At 39.2% G+C, this 18321-nt stretch overlaps 1 protein-coding gene across 1 annotated transcript in view; it reads left to right on the forward strand.

Moving 5' to 3' along the window:
• LOC121871710 (piwi-like protein Siwi) overlaps positions 1-18321 on the forward strand; it is a 143567-nt gene that overhangs the window by 38610 nt on the left and 86636 nt on the right. Inside the window, exons 5-7 of the mRNA XM_042374123.1 lie at positions 1983-2076; positions 5206-5326; positions 11323-11528. Coding sequence (XP_042230057.1) covers positions 1983-2076; positions 5206-5326; positions 11323-11528 — 421 coding nt within the window. The remainder of the gene's footprint in view (positions 1-1982; positions 2077-5205; positions 5327-11322; positions 11529-18321) is intronic.

Consider the following 18321-nt stretch of genomic DNA (forward strand, 5'->3'; position numbering starts at 1 on the left):
AAAAAAGATTCATCTTTCTAATGGAGCAAAATAAATTTAAATACATATTTAAATTTGGGCACTTTCTACATGTATTTGAACAATTTCTTTTGCGATTTGTTCCTTTTTCTACATAAAAAAATATACCTCGTCCACGTAAATATCCCCTTGTGGGGTAATGGGATGTTTGGGTTCACACTCAGGATGGGATGGAGAAAGGAAACTCGCGATGTGCTCTCTGTATACATGTTGTATTGGATGTACAATGCAGCTTGGTGCTGGGAAGTGGCAGCGTGGTTACAAGCGTGATGTAGAGAGAGCTGGTTGGTGAGGATGCCCAGAGGAGGACGGCTTGTGGGTCACCATGCTCGCCGGCGGGAGCGAGGGCCGCCAGGCAGCGGCGGAGGAGGTGGTGTAGCTTGCTGCGGCTGTAGCTAGAAGAAGAGAGTTGGTTGGTGAGGATGCTCAGAGGAGGACAGCTTGTGGGTCGCCAGGCAGGCGGAGGAGGTGGTGGTGGTGTTGTTGGCTGGTTGGTGTAGGTAGAAAGAGAGTGGTCACCACGAGGTCAGGTCTTAAATAGCGGAGGTAGGCGTGGCTTAGTAGTTGACCTCCGTCATGTAAGGCGGCACTGGTTGACCTAGATCCCGAGGTATACACTGGGGAATTCGTGGGATCGGCTACTCAGCGACAAACGGCGTTTGTAGGGGAGAAATCCACTACACCCTCCCTTTAAGGGTTAATAATCATCTTGCAGATATTTTGTAGTAATGTTAGGAAGAGGTATTTGAGGGACAGTAATAGATAACTGTATAGGATTTTTCTGAATTGCAATTTGTGAGGTCAGAAATTCTTAAAATATATGGCAATGTTAGAATGTAAGGTTTTCTCTCCATTCTTCATGTTGCAGTATTATTGCTGAAATGCAAATACAGGTACTGTACTGTACAGTAAACTCTCGAAGATCCAGGCCTGGGAAATCCGGATTTTGGAAGATCCGGACAAAAAATTTGGTGGTTCTGACCTAAAAGCGTCCTCGAAGTTTCCCTAAGAAACTTTCCCAAACCAGAGCACAGAAAATTTTCGGCCCGTGGGCGCTGCTTGACCCGTCAGTTGCTTGGACACAGGTGCCCAAGTAGGTGGGACACTTTCACATCACTAAGACGATCTTGATGTTCTTATGTAATCACTGTCCAATTCCTGCCGCTCAACATCGAATGCTGAGCACGCTTTGTTACAGAGACGCAACACGACCCGACCCGCTCGCCTAACATATACACCGATAAGTACAATGTATGACGCTGGCCGATAATTGTGGGAGCCATGCATTGCGGGTTTATGATTGACAAAGAACCAAACTTGCTATAGTGCGCGGGATGGCCGTGTGGCGGCGCATGGATAGGCTTTCAGGTGAAGGTAGATTGTTTTTGTTTAAAATATCACTTGACTTGATGTAGAAAATTACAATTTGTGTTAATGGAATCCTTGCATGACGGTGACTAATTTGAGTACATATATAGAACCTATAGTTTGCACTAGAGATTAAAAAAAATCCAACCAATGGATATTCAATGGTTATCGTTAAAGCAAATTTTTTTATTGTATTTAGAGAGATGGTCTTAGTTTATGACCATCGTTAAAGTGAAATATCGCTGAACGGGATATCATATCAAGGTTTACCTGTATCTACGTATATTACTTAAGGTACGCACTTATAATGTCCAATAACTAAAATTGTTAAAATTGCAAAATTTGGGGTTAAATAAGCAAAACATCACTAAATTAATGCTATACCACTACCCGCACAACCCATGGTTTTCTGCGTAAGCTATAACTATGATCACATTTCAACTAGTTGTTTAGCGATAATTCAACCAATCATGTGTGTTTGTCCATTTGTGAACCTTTATGGCAATTTTACTGAATAAATATTGCTATTAAAGTATTATTTTATTCACATTGACAAGGAAATTTTGTCTATACTAATTATTTTAAATTATTTGCAGGCATGGCTGGTAAAAGCATTCAGTTGATAGCGAACTACTTCATTTTGAACAAAGCGCATTCCTGGAAATTGTGTTTATATCATGTTTACTATAGGTAAGTCTCCTTTACATACCAGTATGTTACTGCATGTAGGTCGGCAGGTATCTTTGAATACCTCAGGAAGTGGCAACCTTGCCTTGCCAGTTAAGAATGGTTCTTGGAAGTCTTGTATACTATTCTTGATTCATCTGCATCAAAATTTTATGTCCATTTTCTATGCTTGAATGAGTTCACTCTGATTACCTAGTAGCAGCTCTCCATACTCTGTGTTCTCTTACGAAAATCCTTTGTCGTCAGGTTCTTAACTGATGTTATTTCTTAAAATCTCTCCCCAAATCATTCTTGACCTACTTCTGGTTTTATTCCTGTCCACATATAGACACATGCATCTGTTGACCCAATTGGTCTCTTCTCTCCACTGGCTCAAACCATCTCAGCCAGCCTCAAAGCAAACCCTCATGAAAATTCTCAATATTCAGTTTCCCTAGTAGCTCAGAACAAGGTTCCTATCCTTCAGGGTCGTACTGCACATCCACCTTAACACACTCATTTCAGCTAACGAGCCTGTGTATGTCAGCCTCTTTAATCTGCCCATGTTTCACTTCCATACATCACATTACTCACATCAGTGCATGCAGCTTTCATTTCATATGAAGGGAAGGTTCTCTTGCCATCAATAAAGGCAATAACTCTAAACTTTCTACAGTCACTTCAGATACTTGCAACTGAGCTGGCTTCATGACCACCCACAGTACTGATCTTGTCATCCAGGTAGCAGAACTTTTCCTGATTTACCTACCTCTTTATTTACCTAATTGGCACCCTCTAGAGTTGGCCATGCCAAGGGAAGGAGTCCATTGGCCTATGTAGGATCCCTCCATTGTTCTTGATAATTTTGTCAAGGGCTATTTTGAAGCCAAATACTGTTCCTTATCCTACAGATTGGTCTGGTGATCATTCCATAGGTCTATCACCCTCTGTATGGATAAGTATTTCCTTATATTTGTTCAAAAAAGTCCAGTGATATTTCCCCGATGTTGACTTACCCAACCCAACTGCCTAAAAATCATTTCGTTTTTTTACTTGTGAATGGTATTTATAAAGTTTGACTTTTTCTTGTAACTTTTTTTATTTCACCAGTGAACCCCTAGTTTCACCTCAAATCCTCATTTTCTTGCCAATAATTCTCTCGGCAGTTTTTGAGCCACCATACAATATCATAACCACAATTATATAAGCCAGCATTAAGTGTTGACTCCAAGTCGAGGCTCTTGATGCTGTGAAAGATGATAGAGCTGGTTTGGTTTAACAAAGTCTAAGTTACGTTTTAAAAAGTCCCTGTGGTGCAGTGGTTAAATTTTTGGAGGACCTTGGTTTGAATCCCTGGCAAGTGAGGTTTTATTAAAATTTATATATACTGTACAGGAATACCCTGGTTATCACAAAGGATGCATTTCTAAAGTCATTGCAAATAACGGGGCAATTTTCCCCATAAGAATGGGGAGAATGCATTCCCAGCTAGCAGCATTCACCACATATTTTTCAAGATACACTCCTAATTATCTGAGGTTATTAGAGACCAGGGTCACGTGTATACTGTACTACCAGTACAATATACACGTGACTTAAGGGTTAAAGTCTTTTGTGTGTGAGACAGTAAGTTGGAAGCAGGTAAGGGAGGGAGGGAAGCAGGGTGCAGGCAGGCACTCCCCTTTTCACCAATGATCAGCCTATTGTGGTTTATATTTTATTATTGTAGATATAAAATATTAAACACTATAGAAAAATTTGATGCATAATTATAAATTTAACATCAAAATTACATGACAAGCCGAATAATAAGGCAAATTTTTTCCCCCAGACCTCTGAATCCGTCGGTTAATCCCCCAATTAACCGGGTTGTTCACATATATTTGATATTGGGGTTTTAGTAATGAGACCCAATTGAAGTTCCTTTGTTTTATTATAAAAGGATTATGTCTATAATTCCTGAGTGTAGATCAACTGTATGCTCCACTATTTATGAGTGAACGAGAAAGAGGACTGCGTTTATGTAAATATAAACGTTTATCACGTCCGTTCGATATTAGTTGATCCGAGTGACAGCAAGGAGTGTCGCTGGTGCGCGCTTACATAGATGCTGATATATGGGCTTGTCCCTCTTGGGAAAGCTACCGTTCATGTGTTCAACTCATGTCTCACTCATAGACAGTGGAAAGTTACAGGGTGGTGAATCTGAATATAATATCAGATGTATTGACCCATTTATATATGTTCTGTTGATGAGACAGGGGCCCATTACACCTCTTCACTGGGAGGAGGGTAGATGGCAGGTAAGCTTAGCCATTGCCAAATTTCTGGTATTATTAGCCTTAATGTAGAAGATTTTGGTATCTGAAGTATTTTCAGGAATTCATCTATTTTGTAAATGGTGTACAGTATAGTCAGCATTTACGCGGTCAATTGAACCCGTGGAGGTCCGTGTAAAACGAGAAACGCGTAAACGAAATAACAGAACATATGGGATTAATTGAAATAGAGACTGGGCCGACCCCCAAACTCCACTTTTTCAGACACAATACGTATGTTGTAGTAAAAATAACAGCTTAATTTTATGATGGTATGCACACACAAGTAATATTTAAGAGAAATATCAATAATAATAGGTTTTTAACACTTATGTTAGTAGAAAAGATGGCTGGGCACACGGGGATGGAGGGTTGGTTCCGAGGCAGAGGGCAGATTATTGGCCCTCACCTGTATCACTTGTATCAATTGTATCACTATCCACCACAGAGGCTTGCAGGGCCTCTTTATCAAACCCCTCAAAGTCCTTATCCTCACTATCACTGACTTGGGCCGGCTGTGGTGGGTGGCGGGTGAAGAACTCGGTAATGATTTGATGACTGGGCGACCTTATTATCACCCTGCCTGCGCCGCTTCCCGTGTAAATGATGAAATTTACCGCGTAATTAAAACATTTCATTCTGGCAAGGTGCCGTGTAAATGACCAAATGCGTAAACAAAAACCGCGTAAATCCAGACTCAACTGTAATAGCATTGCACCACACTGTCAGGAATTCATCCATTTTGTAATTGTGTGCACCTTCCAGTGCCTCACTCTTTTTTGTATCATTATTCTTTTGTTTTCATGATTATAATTCAAATCTTAAAAATATTCAGCCCTGATGAAGACCGGACTAGAGAGAGGAAGCAACTTCTTCGACAGCATCGTGAACTATTGGGTGCTAATTACCTCTTCGATGGCATGTTGCTTTACCTGGCATATAAGCTTGGAAATGAGGTATGTACAGAGTTGTAAAAAGTACTGGACTTTGTAACTTAAGTAAAAGTATTGTTAAATTGGCAAAATGTTACTGAAGTTGAAGTAAAAGTATCCAAAGTTCAATGTATTCAAGTAGAAAAGTATCTTACTCATAAAGTACTCAATTACTGAAAGTAAAAAGTAACAACAAAACTATTGATCATCTCAAATAATAAAATAAATCCACAGTAAATAAAAAAAAAACCTGGTTTACTCTTTTTCAGGGACTAGCCCACCCAGGCACAGGTCGTCGACCTGTTTATTTGCAGATCTTTCTTGCTATGTTCATAGTAACCATTTCATGAAAAATTATTTTGAAGTGCTGGGGGCTTTGAAAACCAGGGAAAACTAGGTTAAAACAGATGGTTGAATTTAAAAATATTTAGCCAAAAATGGTTAATGCCTGCTCCAAAAAAGAATGATGACCTAAAAAAGGTAATTTTGATGCAATATTCCTAGGTTTGACTTGGTGGTTGCCTGTTTTAGCTCTTGGTTTGAATTTTTGAAAAATCAGTTTGGGGGATTGCGTAATCCAATTCTAGGCTTAAAATTTAGAAAAATCAATCTTCGTTAGGTGCATGCTTAACTCTACATTTTCCCTGGTCTTCATAGCTCTCCCCCAGTAGATTTGAGTAAGAAACAGATGTCGAGTTCTTCCAAGTAAATTACCAAGTATATAATAATATAAATAAACAATTGGTATAATATTACCATATTTGCCGGCATATAAGATGCATTTTTTTATTTTTTATTTATTTTTTAATGTATCCCAAATTACCCTACTTCTAATGCGCCCGTATTACGGATGGGAGGCCGAGTGCCGTAGGCGGAGGTGCCTAGCTAGGTAGTCTGGGACGAGCAGTAGTCCACTAAGCAAAAAAATTTTTACTAATGATATTACTCATAATAAAATACTGAAAAACAAGCCAAATTATCACAATCACAAACTTTTGGCAAATTTGCAGAAGACGGAAATAATGGCTTACATTGGCTTAACGGCAGAGGGAAGCTCACAACATCTCACTGTACCTCCTTCCCCAGCATACGTAACCCATACCAGATACAGTAGTACCCCGATTTACGCGGTCAATTGAACCCACAGGGTACCGCGGAAAGTGAAAACCGCATAAAGTGAACAACAGAACATATGGAATTAATTCCAATAGAGACTGGCCCGACCCCCAAACTCCACTTTTTCCGACACAATACCTATGTTGTAGTAAAAATAACATCTAAATTTTATGATGGTATGCTCACACAATTAATATTTAAGAGAAATACAGTCGCCAGGTTAATGTCCATTCAAATAATGGACTCAAATTCCCCCCCCCCCTCTTCCCAGCTCACTAGCTCCTACCTCTCTGAGAAATGTTTGGGTGAAAACACTAGATTTTAACGTTTAGTAATAAATAATACCTCAGACTAAAGTTAGGATAATATAATTGACATTTCTGGATTCCTTGCAGGTCAGGGAATATTTTGAATGTAAACTTCATATATTTTGCACAAAAGATAAAATATTTGCTTTGTGTAAACCAAATTATTACATTAGATCTAAAATTTGTATGTCTAATGCAAAATATATGATGTTTATATTCAAAATGATCACCAAATTATAAGAATTCCAGCAATGTAAATTATATTCTGGCCGGGTAATTTGTATGAATTTTATGAGCTAAAACAAATATCTTCAGTTAATAAAAAAAAAAAAATTCTTCATGACACTATCTGTCAATCAAAGTACCCCACCTTGCCTCCCCCCCTCTTCCAACCGCGCAGTCAGTCCCAACCCTCCCTCCCACCACTCCTCCCTTCAAGAGGAAGAGTGGGTGAAAAAAATAAATTTTAACATTTTGTATTAAATAATACCTCAGATTAAAGTTAGGATAATATAATTGACATTGCTGGATTCCTTGTAAGACCAGGAATATTTTGAATATAAATGTCATATATTTTGCACAAAAGATAACATATTTACTAGAGAAAACATTTTATCTAAAATTTGTATGTCTAATGCAAAATATATGATGTTTATATTCAAAATGATCATCAAATTATAAGAATTCCAGCAATGTAAATTATATTCTGACCGGGTAATTTGTATGAATTTTATGAGCAAAAACAAATATCTTCAGTTAATAAAAAAAAAAATATTCTTCACGGGGTAACTGATGGTCGGTCGCTCCCTCCCTCACCCCCCACCAACCGTCCCAAGGAGATGTGTGGTAAAACCACTAAATTTTAATAAAAAATACCTCAAACTAAAGTTAGGATAATATAATTGACATTGCTGGATTCCTTGTAAGACCAGGAATATTTTGAATATAAATGTCATATATTTTGCGCAAAAGATAACATATTTACTAGAGAAAACATTTTATCTAAAATTTGTATGTCTAATGCAAAATATATGATGTTTATATTCAAAATGATCACCAAATTATAAGAATTCCAGTAATGTAAATTATATTCTGGCCGGGTAATTTGTATGAATTTTATGAGCTAAAACAGGCAGTCAGGCAGGTGGGGTGGGGCAAATCTAAAAATAGCGTCTCGGCGGACACTCACGGCGTATATGGAAAAAAATCCGTGTTAAGTGAAAGTTCAGCTGGCAAGGCACATATCTTGTGCGTTAAGTGGCGTTAAAAGTAAAACTGTGTGTGTGTGTGTGTGTGTGTGTGTGTGTGTGTGTGTATATATATATATATATATATATATATATATATATATATATATATATATATATATATATATATATATATATATATATATATATATATATATATATATAGTTACTATATGTGCGCAGTGTGTGTCTTTGTTGCGTTATCACTGACGTCATATGACGTCTCGGACTGTGATTGGCCATGCAGCCCTACCCCCCTCTGCTGCTAGCTGTAATTGGCTTAAAGTATTATGACGTGACTACCCCGGGGAGGGAGGGAGGGAGGAGAGACGACGCTTGACCTAGCCGCGGCAGTTTCATCCCTCAAGGCCACGCCGGGTTAACGCGCATCCATTGTTCCGTAAAATGGCTTCCGCCGGACCACCACCCCCAGAGAGAAACCTTTCCTTACCTGGACCCAGCGGCACTAAACCAAAGAAGACACGACGTTCATTAAGCTACGAGCTGAAGTACCAAATTGTTCAAGATTTGGAGAAAGGAAGACGCCAAGTTGATCTCGCGCGCCAGCATGGCGTCAACGAATCTACGATTCGTACAATAAAGAAGGATGCAGCCAAGATAAAGGAGCACATGAAGATCACAAAGTCTGCAGGTGCTTCATCTATCAGGTATTGCCAGAACAGGGTGCTGGCAAAAGTGGAAACTTTGCTGGTGAGTTATTTGGTGCGTCAGGCGCGACGCAACATGGCGGTGGACACGCGCTCAGTGCAGGAGTACGCACGTGAGCTATACGCAGCAGTGACACGTAAACTGGGAATTGCAGAGCCCAAACCCTTCAATGCTTCCCATGGTTGGCTGCATAGGTTTAAGAGGAGGAACAAGGTCACCAACATCAGCATTGTTGGTGAGGAAGCGAGTGCTGACCGTGCGGCGGCTAGAGATTTTCCTCCGTTTTTACGTGAGATTATGGAGGAAGGACAGTACAGTGACGACCAGGTGTTTAACATGGACGAATCTGGTCTTTTCTGGAAAAAGTTACCTTCCAAGACCTTCGTTGTCCAGTCTGCGAGCAAGGTAAGGGGCCGGAAGATGCAGAAGGAACGCATCACCGTCCTGTTTACCACCAATGCCTCCGGTACCTGTAAACCAAAGTTATCGGTGATTCACAAAGCCCGCAAGCCGCACGCCTACAAGAATATGGACATGAACAAGCTTAATGTCCACTGGCTAACCGCACGTAAGGCGTGGATGTCCTCTTCTCTGTCCCTCTTCTGGTTTGACAACTGTTTTGTTCCTGACGTGCAGAAATTCTGCGAGCAACAGAATGTTCCTTTCAATATTTTGTTGCTCCTTGACAACGCACCTGGACACTCGCCCCTACTTATGGATCGTCACCCCAACGTAAAAGTGGTCTTCCTTCCTCCCAACACTACGTCATTAATCCAGCCCATGGACCAGGAGTTAATCTGCAATGTTAAAGCTGCATACTCGGCAAAGAAATTCAAGCTCCTGAACGACTCTACCAACACCAAGGATGAGTTGCGTAAGCTGGGTGACACCGACAGCGAGAGTAAAAGCGACGAGGACAAGGAACAAGAGGCGGCGACTCAAGAACTTCTCGTCAAACAATTTTGGAAGAAGTTTAACGTCAAACAAGCTGTAGACTTCTTGGTGGAGGCATGGGATCTGCTGTCTATTGCTACGATTCGTCACGCATGGAGACATGTGTTGCATGGCATACCAGGTGAGAGGAGGAGTGAACCTGTGACTGGTCAGGTTCAGACTGTTGCAGTAGCAGTGGACCTTGCCAGAGAAGCTGCGCTCAGTATTACAGCTGAAGGCTTCTCCGAGACCACCAACGAAGACATCATGGAGGTGATCAGAGATCCTGAAGTGACTGCCGACGAGATGTTGGAAGAAGAACCCGCCAGTGAAGAGGAGGAAGAAGGTGCGTTATTCTCCGAAGAACCTAGTTTAAGTCATAGTGATATTAAGTGTGTCATAGAGTTAACAGAAAAAATTAAGTCCATCGTTTCCCGCGACAATGACGATGAACGCCATGACGTCTTCCATACCCGACTGGTGCAGGCTATGGAGCCGTACATCACGGTGTATCATGACAACATCAAAGCCAGCCGTCAGCAAAGCATAACCGAGTTCTTCGCCCGCAACCCACCACAGCCAGCCCAAGCCAGTGATAGTGATAGTGAAGTTGATTTTGAGGGATTTGTCAGGGAAGCCATAACAACTGTAAGTGACAGTGATATTGATTCACCTAGTAATGGTGATTCACCTAGTAATGGTGATTCACCTGAGGGGCAGTAATCTGCCCTCTGCCTCGGAACCAGCCTCCATCCCCGTATGCCGACCCATCTCTTCTACTACCGTGAGTGTTCCTCAAAAATTTTCGTTTTTTAACCTATTCTTTATTTTTCCTATGTTAACCTTTATCTTTCCTAACCTAACCTCTTCTATATTACTTGTTTTTCATGCCACCATAAAGTTAAGATAGAATTTTTACTACAACATAGTTATTTGTCGTCAAAAAGTGGAGTTTGGGGGTCAGGCTGGGTTCTATTGGAATTAATCCCATATGTTCTGTTATTCACTTAACGCGGTTTTCACTTAACGCGGGACCCTCTGGGTTCAATTGACCGCGTTAAGTGGGGTACAACTGTGTATTTTATCAAGATTTATCTTATCCACGTTTTCATTGTGGATTTACATGAAATATATATATATATATATATATATATATATATATATATATATATATATATATATATATATATATATATATATATATATATATATATATATATATATATATATATATATATATATATAGTGATAAGTATAAGTATAAATGAGCAAAGTTGTATCTCTTCAACATTACATTACATGACATTTTGAAAATGAGATGTCCAAAACCTTTTTGACTTTTATAAATATATCTATAATATTTATGTACATTTAATGATTATTATTTTCGCTCGTTATTCTGTACAGGGTATATGGTTTGTGGTAGTTCATGCACTTGTCTACCTTGGGTAAGGTTACTTTAGGATAGAAAATGGGTTTTAAATTGATATACAAGGGGACCCAAATGTACGCAAAATTTGCTCTTACATGAGGCTCCCATATCTTTACCTTCATGTACTTTGAGATCCTACTGTACTGTATAGGATCCACATGATTAATAAGGACTCCCCATAATTGGGAAAATGTTAGTGTTCATTTAATTTTCTTTTGTTTCTGGCCACCTATCATTGAGTAAAAGGTTAAGAAAAGGTATGATAAAATTGTTCCACAAAAAGCCAATGTTTCTGAAAATGAACTTACTCCACAGGTAACAAAGCTCGTCTCTAAACGAGAATCTGATGGATCAGTTTACCAACTAAAAATCAAGTTCATTAAAGAGGTAAGCAGCATGGAGACGCAGTTTGAGCAGATACTGAACACTATTCTCCGTCGATGTCAAGAATTCCTTGGTCTTCAGTTGATTGGTCGCAACTATTACAACCCAAAGGCTGCGTCAAGGGAAGAGAGACACAAGTGAGTACATTGTTGAATATTATCCTGAGTATGCAGTGATAAATACCTTAAGTAAATTAAGTGAGCATCGGATTAAAAAAAAAAAAATAATTGACAGAGGGTAAGGTTAGTGTGATATTTTTTTTAACCTTTAGTATTAGCTCCAACAATTGTGGTACTAACCCCTGCGAATGATGTAAGGTGTGTCCTGGTGTTTGCTTTCAAATGAGCACCTTTCTTTGGCTAGGAGTACAAAGCCTTGTTGTTACTAAGTTGAGGAAAAATGTGTTGTGGTAACTCTAAGCTTTTGTGCTGCCTTTCTGTGGTAACCTTCCCTCCCACTCCCCCATTGACTCACAGTAACTTCTTGACCAAGATGTCATCACTCATCCTCCCACCTCCCCTGACCCCTCATCACTACCCTCTTCTCTTGTCTGCTCATTTTCCAGCACTATACTATACTGTACAGTACATTTCTTTTCCATTGGGGTGAACTGGTCCACTTTTCTGTGAGTACAGCATGCACCTTCAAATTAGCGGGGATCAGGTTCTCAAAATGGTCACGAATAACATTGGCTGACAGGGGGTGGGTGCATTTTTACTTTTGTACAAAGAAATGTATATTCCCTTTGTGTTTGCCTTTTGGATATTTACAGGGCTGCCTCACTTGTCGCAAAGGTTACGAGCATGAAACTCGTTGCGAATATCAAAATTGCGAATAGCGGAGCAATTTTCCCATAAGAAATACAGTGACCCCTCCGTTAACGAACTCAATCAGTTCCAGAAGGTCGTTCGTTAACCGAAAAGTTCGTTAACCAAAACCATTGTTTCAATGGGTTTTTGGGTAATTGGTTCCAGCTCACCGAAAATTTCCTAAATTCAACAAAAATGGTAGAAAAGTTCACTTACTTTGAGGTGTGTATGTAGAAAGCTCCTGGATGATGATGATGATGATGATGATGGGATTTAGAATGGGGGTGGAGGAGAAGGAAGAAGAGAAGGCATTGGGGTGGAAGAGAAGTCACCCCATGGTGCCATTTCACCCATAAAATTTAAGCTCTGGTGTAATTCAAGATTATTTTCTTTAAATCAACACTGCACTGCATTATATATTGTCAATATGTAAAATATATTTCAAAATGACCAATAATTTGCTTGGAAACACAGAAAAAAAGCGTTTAGTTGAAGAGAGTCTCAAGCAAGATGTTACCTCCATTGAAAACAGAGAGAGACTAACGCTTGTTTGCTGTGTAAAGAGGCTGGATGCCGCGCATTAAACTAGTCACTTTACCTTCAATTATGTTCAATAATTGTTAAAATGACTAAAAAATTGAATATTAAACTTTTAAAATTATTGAATAGTATAAACTTCTTGATATTTACTAAAATAGTAAGGAATTTAGGCCCTAGAACCGATTAATGTATTGGCGGACTGATACTAAAGCTGGTAGCCCGGTCAGTGCAAGCGAAAACATGTTGATGTCGGTTCGTAAGAACTTCGTTAACCGAATTTTTTTTCGTTAACCGAATTGAAGATCCTTATGGAAGGCAGTTCGTTAATCGAAATTACGTTAACCGAGGTGTTCGTTAAACGAGGGGTCACTGTACAGTCATGCGCCGGTTAACGTCCGATCGCATATACGTCCGTGCCCCCCAAAAAAAAACAACAACAACGTGACGCCTGCTGGACCACCACTCCACGACCCCCTGACAGAGACATGATGATCCTCCCCATACTGGTCAGATATTATTTGTTAAAGGAATATGCTTCCTTACTTAGGCTTTTTTAAGCATTTGCCTACAGGTTAAATGTTAACCTATATCTATTGAGGATAAAATCTTTCACCTACAAATTGACAATAACACATTTGCTGTAATCAGACATATCTAGTTGCCTCAACAATTGCAACCCCAGTTGCAATTGGGGTTGCAATTTCAAATTCTGTGGCATTACTAAAAATAGTAAAGTTTCTGGTGCACTCTAAGATTAAGAGAGAAAACGGAGGACTCGGGCGTCCTGATGTGAGAGAAAACGGACTCGTATGACGGGGGACCAAATAAAAAAAAGCATAGCTACATGTTTTGTGGACTACAGTATTAAGCGTACCCTTTTCATCACTTTGTAATAAACCTAGCCATGCCTATGTGTGTTTATGATATTTACCATAACATTATATATATATTTAGTGGGTCTAAATGGTCGTAAAATGGGAAACTTGGGGTTGGGTCTTGGGTAAATGAACCAATTAGAATAAATCCCATAGGTTCTGTACTTTCGTTATCGGCGGGGTCCCAATTAGGCGCGATAACCAAGGGATGACTGTACTGTACTGTATATACTTGTGACACTGGCCAGTTGCTTCTGGTGTTATGGTACAGGGGTACCAAGTGACAGCACTAGGATCCCGCTTCCTCTATCAAGGAATAAACAATTAAAATTTAAATTGAAAAAAAAAACATTCAAATAAATTACTATCTTACAAGAATCCCTCCAATGTAAGTTATATTCACCCAGGTCGTTTGGGTGGAAAATTATGAGAAGAGCTTAGTCACTCTTAAGTAATGATAAATAAACACGCAGGCAGGCCTTCAGCGCCAACTGTCAAATCTTATCTCAAATAAATAAACAAACAAACGCCAGACATTCTGTCACCTCACCTCCCGCCCCCCCCCCCGTCTTCCCACCACCCTCGTGTTCCAAGATAAAAGATTGGTGATTTCTTTATGTTTATTTTATATAATATCTCAGACTAAAGTTAGGATAATATAATTTGCATTGCTGAAATCCTTGCAAGACAGAGATTAATTTGAATATAAGCGTCATATATTTTGCTCAAGATATAAAAAATGTAGTACATTAGTGTACAATACTGTAGTACATTTTATAAAAAAAAATTCTACTGTATTTTTGGGTAGATTTACATAAATTTCTTCATTTATTTTCATACATTTACATGCACACACCATACTAAAAGAAACGTAAAAGAAATACTGTAAATGACTTTAGTGCAAAGCTGGAGTGCACATGTACTAATTTGATTACGGTACTAAAATTGTTATGTCTAGTGCGAATTACAACATGTTTATATTCAAATAAATCATTATCTTACAAGAATCCCAGCTATGTTAATTATATTCTCCCAGGTCATATCACTGGCATTTTAAAATGAGAGAAGCTTAGTAGGACTGTTAAATAAACACACAGAGACCTTCGCCTCAAACTTATCACCTCAACCCCCCAACCCCTCGCTGGGTGGCGTGGCTGGCTACGTCCCCCCCCCCCCCAGCCAGGCTTTTAGGCTTACAGTTTTTATCTTATATAATATCTCAGACTAAAGTTAGGAGATTATAATTTCCATTGCTGGAATCCTTGCAAGACAGCCAATAATTTGAATATAAACGTCATATATTTTGCTCAAGAGATAAAAATTGTTGTACATTAGTGTACAGTACTGTAGTACATTTTATAAAAAAGTTTTTCAACTGTATTTTTGGGTAGATTTACATAGATTTCTTAGTGCAAAGCTGGAGTTCACATGTATTAATTTGATTACGGTACTAAAATTGTTTTGTCTAGTGCAAATTATAGCATGTTTATATTCAAATTAATCAGTATGTTACAAGAATCCCAGCTATGTTAATTATATTCACCCAGGCCATTTCACTGGCTTTTTATAAGAGAAGCTTAGTCACCTAAGAACTGATAAATGTACACGCGTTAGACCTGGGCCTGTGCGAACTGCCAAACGTACTACCTCCCCACGCCCCCTCGCTCGCTCCCACTATCTCTCTCCCCTATCTGCTCGGCGTTGCTGGAATCCTTGTAAAACAGTGAATAATTTTAATATAAACGTCATGTATTTTGCACAAGAGATAAAAATTAATCACCTGTATCACATTACAGTAGTGATTTAACAGTAAAAGTGTATATGTACGTATATAGTATTCCACATACACATAAGTATAAATAAAAAGTTTGTGATGATCGGACAACGTCCATTTCGGTTAACGTCACGTTTCCAAGAACGTATCTTGGACGTTAACCGGCGCATGACTGTAATGTAAATAGGGAGATACGGGCATTGTGGTGGTTCACTGCCATCAGATTTTAACACTTGTTTTACTCAATACATATAGAACAAAATAAATAAAGAATCAAGGGCATAATATCAAATAAACAATAATAATAAACACTTTGAGTTTATTAGGTGTATATGTTTACAAGTACAGTGGTCCTTCGGTTAACAGGCACAATTCGTTCCAGAAGGTTGCTCGTTAACCGAAAAATTCGTTAACCGAAACCATTGTTTCAATGGGTTTTTGGGTACGTATTTGGTTCCAGCTCACCGAAAATTACATACAAACTAAAAAATAAATGCAGTAAAGTACACTTAGTTTGAGGTGTGCATGTAGAAGGCTCCTGGTTGATGATGATGGGAATTAGAATGGGGTTGGAGGAGAAGGGAGAAGAGAAGGCATTGGGGTGGAAGAGAAGTCACCCCATGCCGCCATTTCACCCATAAAATTTTAGTTCACTTGGTGTAATTCAAGAATATTTTCTTTAAATCAACACTGCACTGCATTATATATTGTCAATATGTAAAATGTATTTCAAAATGACCAATAATTTGACTGGAAACACAGAAAAAAAGCGTTAATGTTGAAGAGTTTCAAACAAGATGTTCCTTCCTCTGAATTGGTAAACAAACTGATGCCAAGCTTGGTGTGTTGAGTGGCTGTTTGGCTCACAAAAAACTAGCTTCCTGTACTTCAATTGTGTTCAATAATTTTTAAAATGACTAAATAATTTAATATATAACTTTTAAAATTATTGAATAGTACAACTTTCTTGATATTTACTAAAATGGTAAGGAATGTAAGCCCTAAAACCGATTACTGTATTGGCGGACTAATACTACAGCTTGTGGGCAGCCAAATGCAGGTGAAAACGTTGGGGAAAAATTCGTTAGGAATTTGTTAACCGATGGGTTTGCTCATTAACCGAAGTGAAGAATCTTATGGAAGGTAATTCGTTAATCAAAATTTCATTAACCGAGGCACTCGTTAACCGAGGGATCACTGTACAGTATACTTTACATATTTGAGTGTGTTAGTGTTTGAATGTTTATGTGCGTAGGTGTGTGAGGTAAGTTTTAAACGTAGACTGTTAATTTACCTCTGATGTGTTTTGTTGCTTGCTTGCTGAAGTTGGCATTAGGGGAGAGGGTGAAGGTTTACTGGGGTGAGAGGAGGCTGGGGTTGTCAGCCACCTCACTCTCCTTACTGCCAGGGTCGTCAGCCACCTCACTCTCATCATCACTGCCAGGGTCGTCAGCCACCTCACTCTCATCATCACTGCCAGGGTTGTCAGCCACCTCACTCTTATTATCGCTGTCAATTTGCACTGAAAGCTGTTGTTCTCCACTGCCTTCTGTTGAATTTGCAATAAAGGTGCTGGGTCTGGTCGTCAATCCACGTGATCGACATCCGCTCCATACTCTCCTCAGCATCACGGAACCTCATCACCTTTGTAGCCGTCAGTGGTGTTGCAGACCCGGCCATCTCCTTGATCGTGTCAGCGCTTTTAACTCTTAATATGCACCGTAGAGGGAGTCAAGCCGTGCACGCGCCCAATCACTGACGTTCCTTCTCCGTGTTCATGTCTTTTTACGATATCCAATTTCACTTCCAATGTAACTGCCACATGTGATCTCTTAGCAACATTGCTGGGAGTTTTAGTAATGTCTCGCACTCCAGCACGTGTGAGACTGAGGCGAGCGGGAGCGTATGGCGGAGGAATCCGTACACACGCTGTCCTACGCTACGGTTGAGGCGTGTGGTTCAAAATTTTGCTCGTAAGAATTTGCGCATAAACAGGGCAACAATTGCGAATAGTGGAAATGGGTGACAATAAATTGATTATGAATACCGAGGCTATGAATAACGGGGTTTGTCTATATTTCCTTTACCTGTATTGTAAATATGTGTATTTGTGTGTGTAGACACACACACACAAAACACATACAAATAAATAATAATGGGAAAATCCTCTCACAAATAATCAGAAAAAAGTTATTAAAAATGTTGAGTCTACCCTCAAGTCTACTCCGTGCTCTATTAATAACAAAGCAAGGAATGGAGTTGAGGCTAGACTCAACATTAGAAACGTTCTGTACCTGGAGCAACAGGAACGTTATAATAGGCATCTTTGAGATCCAAGCATTGGGCGGAAGTAGATGCCTCAGATGAGCGTAAGTGAGCATCTTGAAACTTTTTCTGGTAATAAACTTGATTTTTTAGGGAGGCAAAGAGATCGATCTTCAGAGTTCCAAACTTAGTCACTAGACTCTTGAACTCTGATACCTTTAGGAACCATTCTGTTCCCGTTGATACTGGCCTGAGACAGGACAGCGCATCTGCCCAATTGTTTTGTACTCCAGGTATATACCTGTAAGTTGCTTTGAGGTAAAGTTTTTGTGTTACACAAACTTTAAAAAAAAATTTCTGACAGTTTTAGAAGGGGACATGATCTGGTTGAGCCTTGAGCATTGCTGTCTGCGGGAATGAATGTAAAGTCTTTCAATACATTAGCCCAGACTTCGTCTATTTTAGAGATCATTTTTGGGAAAATATCAGGCCAAGAATTTTTAGTATCACCTTCTAAAAACAATGAATGATTACCCACATTTATCTGGCCTTCCTGTCTCTTTGTAAGTGCTGAGAGATCAGGAAGTTTATAAAAATTTTCATAAAATACCTTGAATAAGGAATCAACAGATTCAGATGTGGTAGAAAACAATGAAGATTTAGATCT

Source organism: Homarus americanus, unplaced genomic scaffold (genome assembly GCF_018991925.1).
Source record: "Homarus americanus isolate GMGI-L3 unplaced genomic scaffold, GMGI_Hamer_2.0 scaffold39675, whole genome shotgun sequence".
Taxonomy (NCBI): Eukaryota; Metazoa; Arthropoda; class Malacostraca; order Decapoda; family Nephropidae; genus Homarus; species Homarus americanus.